This window comes from Ciconia boyciana, chromosome 13, assembly GCF_034638445.1.
Source record: "Ciconia boyciana chromosome 13, ASM3463844v1, whole genome shotgun sequence".
Lineage (NCBI taxonomy): Eukaryota > Metazoa > Chordata > Aves > Ciconiiformes > Ciconiidae > Ciconia > Ciconia boyciana.
In genome coordinates this window covers 18,185,611-18,198,551 of record NC_132946.1, presented here as the reverse complement: position 1 = coordinate 18,198,551, position 12,941 = coordinate 18,185,611, and the positions used below count along the sequence as shown (strand labels likewise).

General features: G+C 66.5%; 2 protein-coding genes across 3 annotated transcripts; both read right to left on the bottom strand.

The window, feature by feature from the left end:
• Positions 1 to 58: 58 nt before the first annotated feature.
• ANTKMT (adenine nucleotide translocase lysine methyltransferase) lies at positions 59 to 2,703 on the bottom strand. 2 transcript variants are annotated; one of them, XM_072877955.1, is made up of 5 exons: positions 2,523 to 2,703; positions 2,348 to 2,452; positions 1,792 to 1,932; positions 1,191 to 1,241; positions 59 to 561 (listed from the first exon to the last, which is right to left on the bottom strand). In XM_072877955.1, exons 1-5 carry the CDS (start codon positions 2,685 to 2,687, stop codon positions 373 to 375), a joined length of 651 nt encoding a protein of 216 aa, XP_072734056.1. In that variant the 5' UTR covers positions 2,688 to 2,703; the 3' UTR covers positions 59 to 372. The 2 variants fall into 2 exon arrangements, with proteins under 2 accessions (XP_072734056.1, XP_072734060.1); XM_072877959.1 differs by lacking the exon at positions 2,348 to 2,452.
• A 6,094-nt stretch (positions 2,704 to 8,797) lies between these two features.
• Positions 8,798 to 12,266, bottom strand: METRN (meteorin, glial cell differentiation regulator). The gene is made up of 4 exons (XM_072878100.1): positions 12,111 to 12,266; positions 10,621 to 11,042; positions 10,369 to 10,428; positions 8,798 to 10,050 (listed from the first exon to the last, which is right to left on the bottom strand). Exons 1-4 carry the CDS (start codon positions 12,194 to 12,196, stop codon positions 9,734 to 9,736), a joined length of 885 nt encoding a protein of 294 aa, XP_072734201.1. The 5' UTR covers positions 12,197 to 12,266; the 3' UTR covers positions 8,798 to 9,733.
• Between the last annotated feature and the right edge of the window lie 675 nt (positions 12,267 to 12,941).

The window sequence follows — 12,941 nt, the reverse complement described above, 5'->3', positions numbered from 1 at the left end:
CAGCTGCTCTGGCTCCAGGAGCACCCTGCAGCTCAAAGGCAAAGCAAAAGTCTCAAGGGAAGAACCGTCCAAATGTTTATTTTTGAAAAATTAACTAGAAATAAAGTAGCAAACATACAGAAAGAGGCACTGGAGATTTAGCCCTTAAATCCTGTGATAATTCCAGGATTTCTAGATCTGTTTTTCCCCTCCCTTGCTTCCCCCAAACTGCCCACTCTTTGGAGACAAGGAGGGACCACCACCCTGCAAGTCCCCGGGAAAAAGCCTGGCCAAGCAGCCCTCTCGCTGCTGTCCTGAGCTGAGCCCAAGGGCTGGAGAGGCTCTGACCCCTACCGCTGCTGACCCTTAATGCCAGGCTTAACGACGCTGCTGTTAGACCGGGCTTCCTTCTGCGCGGCTCTGCGCCACCTGCCGCACCTCCTTCATGTCATAGGCCCAGACTTGCTCCAGCCCCTGCCCAAGGGTGCTGGTGGGGGTCCAGGAGGGGAAGGGGTAGCGTCCAGCCACCACCCGGGCTTCATCAGGGAGTTCTGCAAGGAGCTTGGCAGCTAGGGGAGGTTTCTGGGGAGAGAGAGAGACAGCCAGGGCCAGGTGGCCTTAGGAAAGTCACGTAGTGGCAGTGCCACCAAGGATCCCAGGGCAGCTTCTCGGCATGGCTGGTGAATCCCAAGCAGGCAGTACGAACCCAAGACCCTTCCAAAATGCAGGGCTGGTACTAGCTCTCTGTATGGTTGGGACTGGGACCAAATTTCAGTGGTGCTGAGCACCGAACCGCTCGCTCGCAGCGATGCCCACCGCTGCTGCAGGTCTCAGCACTCCGCAAGGCTCCCTGCTCTGCCTTACTGAGACCGACAGTGGAGCGTGGACTGTAACAGGCACTTGTGGTGACTGGGAAGAGTGCCAGGTAACCAGCACCGCGGGGAACATGGGGACGGTGCTCCCAGAGCAGCAGAAGACGTGTGGAAGAGGGTCCCAGACAGGGTCACATCCATCAGCTGCAATGGGCACAGGCTGCATTGCTGGAAAACATGCTCCCGTTTGGCTTTTTATTCCAGCACGAGCAACTCTGGGATTTTCTTTACCTCTGGTCTGTTATTATCTTTGCTACTGTCCCTGATTCTTGCTCTTTTCTAAGAAAACCCTCCCTCGAGCTCACTCAGAACAAGTCAGGGTGCCAGAGACCAACTTACCACGCTGGGGGCCAGGAATACGATCACATTGTAGCAATCGGAGAGATTCACCTTAAAAGAGAAGGAAAAGGGGAATGAAAGAAGCAACAGGCAGAGGGGGAGCGGTGGGGGAACCACTGGAGTGGCCAAGTGCTTTGTGGGTGACCTTCTGAACCTCAGAGGAAGCAAAGCTGCCCCACAACGTGTGGGACAGGGATGTGTTGGTGTGACCAGGAGCTGGGTGTGAAAGCAGCGCCTCTTGCAAAACACCTGCCTCCAGCATCGTCCCAGAACCACGTTCCCTGCTGGGTTTTCTCCGGTCAGGCTGCGGGTACCTGATGCCAGCTTTAGCAGCACGTCTATCAAGGCCACCACATGTCAGCAGCACCTGAGAGCTCTTCTCAAAGCTGCCCTGAGAAGGAGCACTGCTGCCTGTCCAACCAGCAGCCCAGGCTGGCGTTTCCCTGGAAAGGAGGATAGTTTTTCCACCTCCCAGGAGCAGCATGGGTCAGGGAAGGAGCAACCAACCATCAGGGAAGCATCTGGAGATGCAGACCAAGCCCTGGCCCTGCCCTAGCTACAGCCAGCGCCGAGCACAGCCAGCCCCTCGGGATGCTGTTACCTTCCAGAGATCTTTCTTCAGGAAGGAAACCTTCCCGCGGTACCCAGCCTTCCAGGCCCGGTAGTTGGAGAGACACAGCAGCCAGGGGTTGAGCTCATAGCCAACGGCTGGTCTGAGACCTTGCTTATAAGCCTCTAGCACCTGGAGAGAGAGAGAGAGAGTTGCAACTAAAAGGGACCTCGGTGTTGAGTCTGGGGCACAATTTGGGGGGCAGGGGCTGTTGCCCAGCTCCACTCGCTCCCTCCTGCTGGCTCATGGGCAGGGTGACCTGGGTCCTCAGCACCTTGCAGGTGCAAAGGCTTGTCCTGGTCTTTCCTCCTAGAGTGGTCGGTCCCACCCTGCTCCTGCCTGTGATGCCTTCCAGGACCACCCAGGGCTGCCTAGGACCATCCAGGACCATAGCCAGGAGGGCCAGCTAGAACCACAGCCCGGAGCGGGGCAGCAGCCGGGTGCGGGGGCTCCCAGCCGCCCTCCTGGTGAGCGCAGCCCCCCTCCCTGCCCTTCGCCCCTCCGGGGCAGCCCCAAGCCCCCCCAGCACCCCCCTGCCCGCCCTTACAAGCCGTCCATCTCCCGATCCCAGATCCACCGTCTTCCCCGAGCGCTCCCGCAGCAGCGCCAGGGCGTTCGCCACTTGCTGGGGCCCGGAGGGCTGGTAGGGCACCTGGGGAGAGGGGCCGGTCAGGGCCGGGGTCCCCGCGGGGCGGCGGGGGGGGGTCGGGGGGCAGCGGTACCTGGAGCCGCAGGGGGACGCGGCGGAAGCCGGGCATCAGCAGGGCGGCCCAGGTGGCCCAGGCGGCCACCCCGCTGGCCACCGCCAGCTCCAGCAGCCCGCGCCCGCCCAGCGCCTCCCCCCCCGGCCGCCCCCCCGCCGCCTCCCCCGGCTCCTCCGGCTCCATGGCTGCCGGAAGGGGAGGCCCCACCGCCCGCCTTCCGCCGCCGCCGCCGCTCCCCGCCCCGCCGCCCGCCGGGGAGTGGCCCCGGGGCTGCCGGTACCGGGGGGTTCGGGCCGCACCGCCCCCAGCCGGCGGGTCTTTGTGCGGGGCTGGAGGGAGCGGCAGCGACTGCTGCGGCTGTGCGGGGCTGTACGGGGCTGTATGGGGCTGTACAGGGCTGTATAGGGCTGTGCGGGGCTGTGCGGGGCTGTACAGGGCTGTATAGGGCTGTGCGGGGCTGTACAGGGCTGTATGGGGCTGTACAGGGCTGTACAGGGCTGTATAGGGCTGTGCGGGACTGTACAGGGCTGTACGGGGCTGTACGGGGCTGTACAGGGCTGTATAGGGCTGTGCGGGGCTGTACAGGGCTGTATGGGGCTGTACAGGGCTGTACGGGGCTGTACGGGGCTGTATAGGGCTGTACGGGGCTGTGCGGGGCTGTATGGGGCTGTACAGGGCTGTACGGGGCTGTATAGGGCTGTGCGGGGCTGTGCGCAGTCGTGTGCAGTCGTGCAGGGCTGTCCACGCTTGGGCACGGCCATGCACGGCTGTGCACGGTTGTGCGTGGTTGTGCACGGTTGTGCGTGGTCGTGCAGGGCTGTGCGTGGTTGTGCAGGGCTGTGTGCGGCTGTGCGCTGCTTTGTGCAGTGAGCGCAGTTGTGCACAGTTGTGCACGACTGTGCGGGACTGTGGACGGTTGCATGCGGTTGTTCGCTGGTGTGTGTGTGGTGGGCGGCTATGTGCGGTTGTACACGGTTGTGTGCGGTTGTACACGGTTGTGTGTGGCTGTGTGCAGTTGTGAACAGCTATGCACGCCTGTGCCCGGTTGTGTGTGCCTGTGCACAGTTGTGCACGGCTGTGCATGGCTGCGTATGGTTGTATGCTGCTGTGCACAGTTGTGCACGGCTGTGTGTTGTTGTGCATGGTTGTGTGTGGCTGTACGCGGTTGTGCATGGTTGTGTGCAGTTGTGCACAGCTGTACACGGTTGTGTGCGGCTGTACGCGGTTGTGCATGGTTGTGTGCAGTTGTGCACAGCTGTGCACGGTTGTGTGCGGTTGTGCCGGGCCGTGCACAGTTGTTCACGCTTGTGTGCGGTTGTGCGTGGCTGTGCACAGTTGTTCACGGTTGTGCGCGGCTGTGCATGCCGTGGACGTGCGGGCGGTGGGTTCCCTGCTGCGAGGGAGCGGCAACTGTGGGAAAATTCCAGCCTGTGGGAAGCAGGAGGGCAGCCAGGCCCCCGCAGCCCCTGCCCACCCGCAATTAATAAAAAACCCCACAAAACAAACCCAACCCGGGAACAATAACAGCTCAATTAGGGGAGCGGGTGCACAAAGGGCAGGCAGCTTCCCTGCCCGCGCTGGCGCTTGCTGCCACATCATCATCTCGCCTGGGATTTCACAGCCGTCGCCTTCCTCCCCTGCTCCCTCTTTGGGTCAATATTTGCCGGGCTCCCCGGGGCTCCCCCTCCAGCACCGTCGCGGGGTGTCCCCTGAGAGCTCGGGGATGGCTCTGGGGGTCTGTGCAATGGCCAGTGGCACCCCATGCCCTTGCCACAGGGCCACCAGCCTCGTCGCGCTCCTTGGCGTCCCAGGGGACATCACCAGCTGTCCACGCGTGATTGCGGGTGGAGGAGGAAACCCTGTGGGCAGCCCCAGCGTGGGAACGGCGGCTTCAGGGTGTGGGGGAGCAGGATTGGGGAGCGGGCTTCCCACCTCCCCGGTCCCGGGGGCAGCACAGCCAGCAGCCCCCGGAACCAGCCCGCCTGGAAACCCCCTTTCCCAGCGAGCCAAGGGAGGAGCTGCCAAAGGCAAGCACGGGTTTCTGCTCCGATCTCGCCCTTATTTGTGGGAACCAAATATTCCGCCCTTGGAATTGGGATGCACACGCACCCACACACATGCACGCACATGCACACGTGTGCTCTACCCTCAAACCAAGGCATACAGCTCGGGGTGCTTAATGACAACCAGACCCCGTTAAACACATCCCCCGAGCAGCGATGGGGCTCCACTGGGGAGAAAAAGCCGTCCCTACACACTGCGTACAGCCCAGAAATATTGCCCGGGGCTGTTTCCCCTCCCCACCCCGCCAAAGGGCCCAGCATGGCTGCAGCCAAATCGGGGGCCACAGGGATTGCTCCGATTTTCTGGTGCTCGCTGGCAGGTGGAGCCGGTTAAGTCTGAGAGTGAGCAGAAAATCGGGAAATAGGAGCTGGGGAAGAGGGGGGCCTGGGGGGCGGCTGCTGCAGAGGAGGAGGAGGATGGTCCATGGGCACAGGCTGGTCCCTGGGGCAGCCCAGGGCCCCCCGTGATGCTGCAGAGCAAATTAATTAATGAAGCGACTCCCAGACAGGGCTGAGCCCTCCTTGCTGGGCCCCCGGGACTTGGCCGGGGCTGGCGGGGGGTGGCAGCATCCCCTTCTGCCCCAGCCCCGGGGTGTCCGGCAGCATCCCGGGGTGCCGGGCTGAGCAGGTGGCCGTGCAAGGGGACCAGTTGGGATGTGCCGCCAGAGCCAAAGAGCTTTTAATCTGCCTTTTTCCAGGGCAGCTTCCCCCCGCCGGGGCGGCGGCGGCTGCAAAGCAGCCCTGACCGCCAGGAATTTGTCACTATGCGCTGGGAAAGCTCCTTCCCGCCAGCTGTCGGCAGCCCGGCCCAGGCAGCCCGGGAGAGCTGGGGTGAGGGGCCGCGGGGGCCCCGCTGCGGGCCAGGGTCCTGCCCCAGCCCCCAGCATCCCTGCCCGGCACAGGGATGATGCCAGATCAGCCTTGGCCGGGCCAAAGAGGGGGGCTTGGAGCAGCCCCTTAGCCCAAGGCTTTGGGGCACAGCTCCCCGAGGGGTGGCAGGGTTGGGGTGGTGTCGGTGTCTTCGGGGTCACCAGGCTCTCACCTCTCATCTCGCCAAGGGCCGCGGGGCAGAGCTCACTCTGTCCTGCCCGGGGCTGGGGCTGTGCCCCGGTCCCTCCTCTGCTGCTGCACGCAGACACCCAGGCTGCCCCATCCTACCTGCTGCTGGGCGTCCCCCGGCCCCAGGGCATCACCCAACGCTTTGGGGCATCCTCGAACCCCCGGGCCTCATCCTGACGCTATGGGGTATCCCCTAACCCCAGGGGCACCATCCTGACCCTATAGGGCATCCCCTGGCCCCAGGAGCATCATCCTCACCCTATAGGGTATCTCCCAACCCCAGAGATGTCACGCTGACCGTATGGGGCATCCCCTAACACCAGGGACATTGTGCTGACCCTGTGGGGCATCCCCTGGCCCCAGGGGCATCGTGCTGACCCTACTGGGGACCCCCTGGTCCCAGGGGCATTCCCCTGCTCCATGCCAGCTCCCGGGCCTCGGGGCGCTGCGGGCAGGGCAGGCAGGGCAGGCAGGGCAGGCAGACTGCCCGGACATCCCCGGGGCGGACGGGAGGCCCGCAGGTCCCTGCTCGGGGCCGGGGGCCGCAGGGAGGGCTGAGCGGGGCTGGCCGCCTTTGTGCCTCCCCTTTGTGCCCCGCGATTCACACGTTCGGGCTTTTATCCGGCAGCCGGGAAGGAGGAGGGCGAAGGGGGCAGGAGAGGGGGGAGAAGGGCCGGGGGGCGTGGGGGGGTGTGGAGTGGCGGGAAACGGCGGCTCCCTTTGTGCAACGGGGATGGGGACAGGGACCGGGGGACGCCCCGTCAGTGCCACCGCGCTGCGCTTTGCCGTCCCGGTGTGGGCACCCACGGGCAGCGTGACCGAAGGGCTCCACAGTCCCTGGAGGGTTCCCCGCGTGTCCCCTGCCCGGCTGCCTGGCTCCACGGATGAGGAGCCCCGGGCATCTCCCTGGGCACATTTCCACCGAGGCAGCTGCTCTCCATGGCGTCCCCAAACCCACCCTCGTGGGGGGCGGGTGGGTGCGTGGGGGATGCGGATCCCTGGGGATCCTCCCCGGGGATGCTGCAGACGGCCGTGCCCGTGCCGGGTGGGCGTCACGATGCCCGCAGGGGGGACCCTTCCCTGGGCTCGCAGGGTGCCACCGCGGCCCTTCGCCATCGCAACCCCTCTCTCCGAGCCCGGATGGGCTCCGGCTGCCCCTCCAGAGACCCCCGGCTCCTATGTGGTCGGCCCAAAGCAGCCCTCAGCACGCCGTGGCCCCCGGCCCGCTCTCCCCCCGTGCTGTGCTGCCTCCCACCACATTTTCCATCCTGCGGAGGAAATATTAACCAGGACGGAGTTTGGCTCATTGTGTTTTTACCCTCTGTGCCAAGAGGCAGGAGGGGCCAGGCGGGAATTTGGCTTGGCTGGGGCCAGACTCTGCTTTTGGGGAGATGCTCAGATTACCAGGAGATGGAGATGCCGAGGCCATGAGATGCTGCCTGGTGCTGCGGCAGCCCCAGGCAGTGGGGAAGGGCTGTTATCCCCATCCTGCAGTGGGGAAACTGAGGCACCGGCTGCCTGGTCCCCCCTGTGGGACACTCCTGTAGGAAGCGTTTGTGCCCTGGCTGCAGCCCAGCCGCCGCAGGAGCCGGCAGCCGTGGGAAGCGAGGGCGGCTGACCCAACCTGACACAGGGCAGAGGGCACCGAAAACAGCACAAAAACCTCTGCAGCAGAGAACGAGCAGAATAACAGCCCTTTCCGCCACAGCAGAATGAGCTGGTTTGGCCAAATAAACAGATTTGAAGAAAAACAAGAGATTCTGCTGCTGGACAGAAAGCCGCCGGATGCTCGGCGCATTAAATGGCATAATTTAGCCGAGAGGAATGCGCTGGATTGCGGCGGGGTTGGAGCAGCCATGCTCTATCCCCGCGGCGTACGGAGGATGCCGTGGGCAGCACAATTCCCTTTGCACCTCGTTTATTGCTTTTCCAACCTCATTTTTCCTCCTCCGCTGGGTTTCCCACTCCTTCCCCCTTCCCCCTGCCTCGCTTGGCTCCTGCCCACCGCCAAAATCCGGGGGGATGCTGGCATTCTTGAGAGCCCGGCGTGGAGCACCGCGCCTCCCCCAGGGCCAGATCCTGCCCTTGGGCCCAGCCTGGCCCCAAAATGAGCACCAGCCTTTTGGCAGTAAAGCATAAAAAAAGCATCGAACTCTTCTCAAGGGAAAACGCGTTGCATATTGAACCCACCAGGCAGGCTTGCAGCCGCGAGCTTGCAGGCAGGATCTTATCACAACCAGATCATTTTATACACACATATATATATTTTTAATTAAACTCCGAAGCCCCCAGCACTCTTTGGAAACAGTTTCTTGGCAAGTAAAAGTGTGTTATGGTCAGCGGCGGCACCAAATACCTGGTGGTTCAGCCTGGCTAGTGGTATTTGAAAAGGTGTTATTGAAATAATATTGAAAAGGTATTAAAGCGCAAGTTGATGCTTGCTGTGACCCTGGCTCGGGTGGTTTGGGGGGCTCGGGGGGCTCAGGGGGATGAGTTTTTTCCAGCGCTGAGACTCTGTGGGCATTGCTGATGGGGAGGAAAGGTCCCTGGCTGGGGGTCCCATGTCCCATCCCCAGCCAGGGACGCCTGGGCAGCCCGGAGGAGCGGGAGCCAGAGGCCAAGGGCTGGAGCCCCCGTCGAGGGCGCAGTGGCGGGGTGGGAGCGGGCAGGGCTGGGAAGCCGGCGCCGTGCAGCCCGGCACAATGAGGCCTTGTGGCCGGCGGCTCTGATGAGAATCGGCCCTGACAGCAGCTCCGCTGGTGGGGTCACCCACCCGGCACGGGGCCACGCGGCCCCCAGCACCGCCCCCGGCCCCACTCACTCAGTGCTGGCAGGGAGAGGAACCCCAAACTGACCCACCCCGGGGAACACCAGGGATGCAGCATTTAGAAAGACCAACATTTCTCTCTAGAGAAAGACAGATATATAAATAGTAGGGCTGTTTCTAGCCCCCCAGTTGGTGCTGGTGCAGGGGGAGGCAGAGCTTCATGCCGTGGCACACACCGGCACCGGCACCGGCACTCACCCGTGGCACCTGTTGGTGAACATCCCGCTCAGCTTTTTAAAAACAGGAGACGCACACGCTACAAATACAGCTTAGTTTATAAAAAAAAAAAAAAGTCACAAATTTGGTATCATTATAACTTTAGTGCACATACGATGCCCCCCACCCCCACGGTCAAAAATGTCCCCTGGCTGGCACGGCGTGCCCCACCGCCGGCGACCCAGCATGGCGGGATCCGGCAGTCACCACGAGGCCACGGCCCTGGGCTGGCAGTGACGGGTGGCACGGCCCGACCCCTTCCCGCTCCTGCGGCACCTTCCTGCATCAGTGCTTTGGTCCTGCCCCGGCCGTGCCGGGACACCTCTGCTCCCCGCGCCAGCCTTCCTCCCGCCTCGCCATCCCCCTCGGTCCCTTTGGACTCGCTCCTCTTCCTCGGCACCCGCCCTGCAGCTCCTGCCTGTGCCCTGCGTTGCAGGCAGGGCCAGGGCAAGGCTCACCACTGCCGTGCTCCCACTTCCACTCCCGACATTGCAAATCCACCTCCTGGCCCTTCCACACCCCACCGTGCTCACCATGTCCCCGGCCCTGCCACCTCGGCCAACCACTGCCATGGCCACCCGCCACCGAGCCCTCCCGGCGCAGGGGACGGCTGCCCCATTGTGCTGGACCCACCGCGCCCCACAGCGTCCCCAAGCCCGCAGCATCCCCTGAGCATGCAGCGTCCCCAAGCCCACAGTGACCCCGAGCCTGCAGCATCCCCTGAGCATGCAGCACCCTGAGCCCACAGCAGCCCAGCCCCAGGGAGCCCCCAACCCACTGCCCCACGCCGCTGCACCCCTCGCCCGGGCAGGTCCCTGGGGACCACGGGCAAGCGCGCCGTGGGAAAATCCCTTCCCTCCTGGCAGGATTTTCCCGGGACCCCCCCAGCCTGGCAGTGGGTGCTGCCGGAGCCCAGCTACGCAGCGAGGACCGAAGTGTCATGCTCCCTCCGGGCACCGTCCCTGCTGGCATGCCTGCCCTGCGTCCCCCCGGGGATGCTCTCGCTGCCTGCGGGACTCCAGCCCCCCAGCACCCGCGGGGCCGGGCTGCCCTCCCCAAGCCGCTCAGTCCACGGGGAACTCGCAGGGGTTCTGGCGCGTGCGCCGCGCCCCCTCGTAGATGCGCTGGAAGTCCCTATAGCGGGGCGCGCAGCTCAGCCAGGCTTCGCCGAAATGCAGCCACCCCGTGAAGAGGAAGGTGCCGGGGCCTGGCTTGACCCCGCAGCGCAGCGGGGTGCGGATGCTGCCCGCTGGCTGCCCCGGCCGCCCCCCTGCCTGGAAGAGGGGGAACTTTTGGCGGTGGATGCGGGCAGCGCTCACCCCGATGACAGATTCCTGCAGCTCCACGTCGTTGGAGACGCTCCGGATGCTGCCGTGGATCACTGTGGGGGGAAGGCAGTGAGGGGTGTCAGTCTGTCCCTGTCCCTGTCCCTTTCCCCATCCCCATCCCCGTCCCCATCCTCATCCCCATCTCCGTCCCCATCCCCGTCCCCATCCCCATCCCCATCCCCAACCCCATCCTTGCCCCCATCCCCATCCCGCAGCAGCCTCTGGGGCACTGATGGCTGCAGGCCAAGCCAGGCCGGCCTGGGAAGGGGAGGCCAGGGCTGCCTGGGGGCCATTGCCCCCCCGAGTTTGAGTTTCCTTCTTTCCCCCCGGAGCCCCAGGACCCCCCCAGCAGCCGGGGAGGCTGCACTCACCAAAGTCACTAGTGCAAATGGCCATCAGGATCTCGGTGTCGTTGCACGGCCGGCACGCCCCTGCAACGGCCAAGCACAGCCCGTCACCACCCGTCACCACGGTGGTTCCCAGTGACCGGCCTTGGGGGGACCACCCCGGATCTGGCCCCTCCATCCTCTCGCCTCCGCACAGGCCAGAGACACCCTGACAAGGGAGGCGGCAGCCGCACCGGGTAAACTGAGGCAGGCTGGCCCGGGACGCTCGGCGCTCACCTTCTCCGGTGAGGCTGGCGGCGGGCAGCGCCGGGTGGGCCAGCCAGTCCCCCCGCAGCTCGTAGCGGAAGGCGGCGATGCGGCGGCTGATGTCACGGTGCGGGGTGGCCTGCAGGAAGAGAGCCACCTTCTCCCGGGGCAGCCAGCTGAAGCAGTGGACGCGGGGTCGGGGGGCCTCCGGCAGCAGCAGCTCCAGCACCCCCTCCCTCTCCAGGTAGAGCTGAGCCCCCCGGAAGGTGCCGGAGGGTTTGACGCAGGCGGTGACGTGCCGGGGGCTCCTGCCCTTGGTGGCGGCGGCAGCGGGGGACAGGCGGGGAGCCAGGCGGAGGCGAAGGGCCCCCGTGGGGTACAGCCATTCCAGCGAGCCCTCGGCGCAGTGCAGGGAGAGCTGCTCCACGCTGCCTGCCTCCTGCGACAGCCCGCTGCGAGGCACAGCAGCCCCCATCAACCGGGGGTCCCCCCATCAACCGGGACCCCCTGGGTGACGGGGACCCCCCAGCCCGTGTCCCCCCCGGCACCGCAGCACCCCGGCACTCCCGAGCAGCACCTCTGCAGAGGCGTGTGGGGTGAAGACAGGGAGGACTAGCACCAACCCCTTGATGCCTCGAAGTTGGGGCGCAAGCGCATCATTTCGGGGGTGCTTGTGTTTCCTGGCACCCTCCTGGGGATGCTCAGGCGGGGGCTGCGGCAGCACAGCCCCTCTCGAATCGGGGGTCGGCTCCCAAGCCACCCCAGCCAGGGTGCCCACGGCCCCGGGGTCATCTGTTCCCCTGCATCCTCCCGCTCTGGGGGATCCCCAGTGGGTGCTGGGGGGTTACACCCCCCCCCACCCCCTCGCGGGATTCGGGCTCGTGTGTAAACGGTGCCTGGAGCCACGTCTTGCCTGCTGCATTTTTGGCGTGGGGGGACACGCGGGAAAGCCAGGCTGGAGGGAGCGGAGGCGGCCATGGGGATGCTTTGTCCCGGCCATGCTGCTCGTGGCTGCGTGGTCCCCGTGGCCCCCCACGCCCCCCGCGTGGGGCTTGCGGCAGCCGCTCCTGGCGGGCCCCGGCTCTTTGTTCCGGAGCTCGGCGCCTTCCCCGCCGCGGCCAGCGGCGTCCCGGGCCCTGGCGAGGGGCGAGAGGCCCCACCGGCCGCAGGGCTGCGTTTCACGGGTGGGGAAAGGGGCTCCCGGAGAGGCGGGGAGCCCTGCGGCCCTGGCACCCCGGGGCCAGCATCCCTCGGGAGGCAGCCGCACCGAGGAGCGGGGAAACTGAGGCAGGCGCAGGACCCAGCATCCCACCCGTGTCTGCCCCACGGATGCCGGAGGTGGTGGCAGCCCCTCCCCGCTGCCTGCCCGGGGGCCGGGGGGCAACCGAGCCCCCGCCCGAGCCTGCCCTGCCCGTGCGGCGGGAGCTCCCGGGGGGGGCTGCGAACCGGGCAGCGGGGGGGATGCTGAGCCGGGGACCCGCGCGTGGCCCCCCCGCCCCGGGCTGCCCCCCGGTGCCTACCTGCCCCTCCAGCTGCACTGATCCGCCGAGGCCCCGCCGAGCGCCGCGCCCAGCCCGGCCAGGCAGAGCGCCCGCAGCGCCCACATGGCCGCGCCCGCGGCGGCCCCGGGGCGGCCCGGCCCGGCCTTGCCCGGCCCTGCCCAGCCCTGCCCGCACCGCTGCCCGCACCGGGGGGGGGGGGGGGGCGGGGGGGAGCGGGGCCGCCACCCCGCGCCGCGCCCCAAACTTTCCGCCAATGGCGGCGGCGGGGCGGGGCCGGCCCCCGCCCCCCTCCCCGCCGGGGGCACCGGCAGTGCCCGCCCCGGGCATCCCCGGCCCCCCCCCGGGGCTCCCGGCGGCCGTTCCCACCCCCCCGGCTCGGGGTCGGCAGCGCCGGGGCTCCCCGGGTGGGGTGCGGCGGGTGGGGTCCGGCTGCGGCGGCCGGGGGGGGGCCGGGGCTGAGGCCGGGGGGCAGGGCTGGGGCACCGCGGGTGCACCCCGGGCTGCCGGCACCCCTGGGTGCGTGTGAGCACCCTGAGCTGTGCACACCCATGGCTACCCACGCCCCGGGCTGTGCACACCCCGGGCTACAGGCGCCCCGGGAGGGGTACAGCCCAACTGTGCACACCCCGGGCTGTGCACACCCAAGGACACGCACGCCCACGGTTATGGAGACGCCAGGCCACGCACACCCCGGGCTACAGGGACCCCAAGGTACGCGCACCCCAAGGTACGCGCACCCCAGGGTACAGGCACCCCAAACTATGTACGCCCGTGGTTATGCACACCCCAGGCTGTGCACACCCCAGGCCATGCACACCCCAGGCAACAGCCCCTCTGGGTTACACCCCC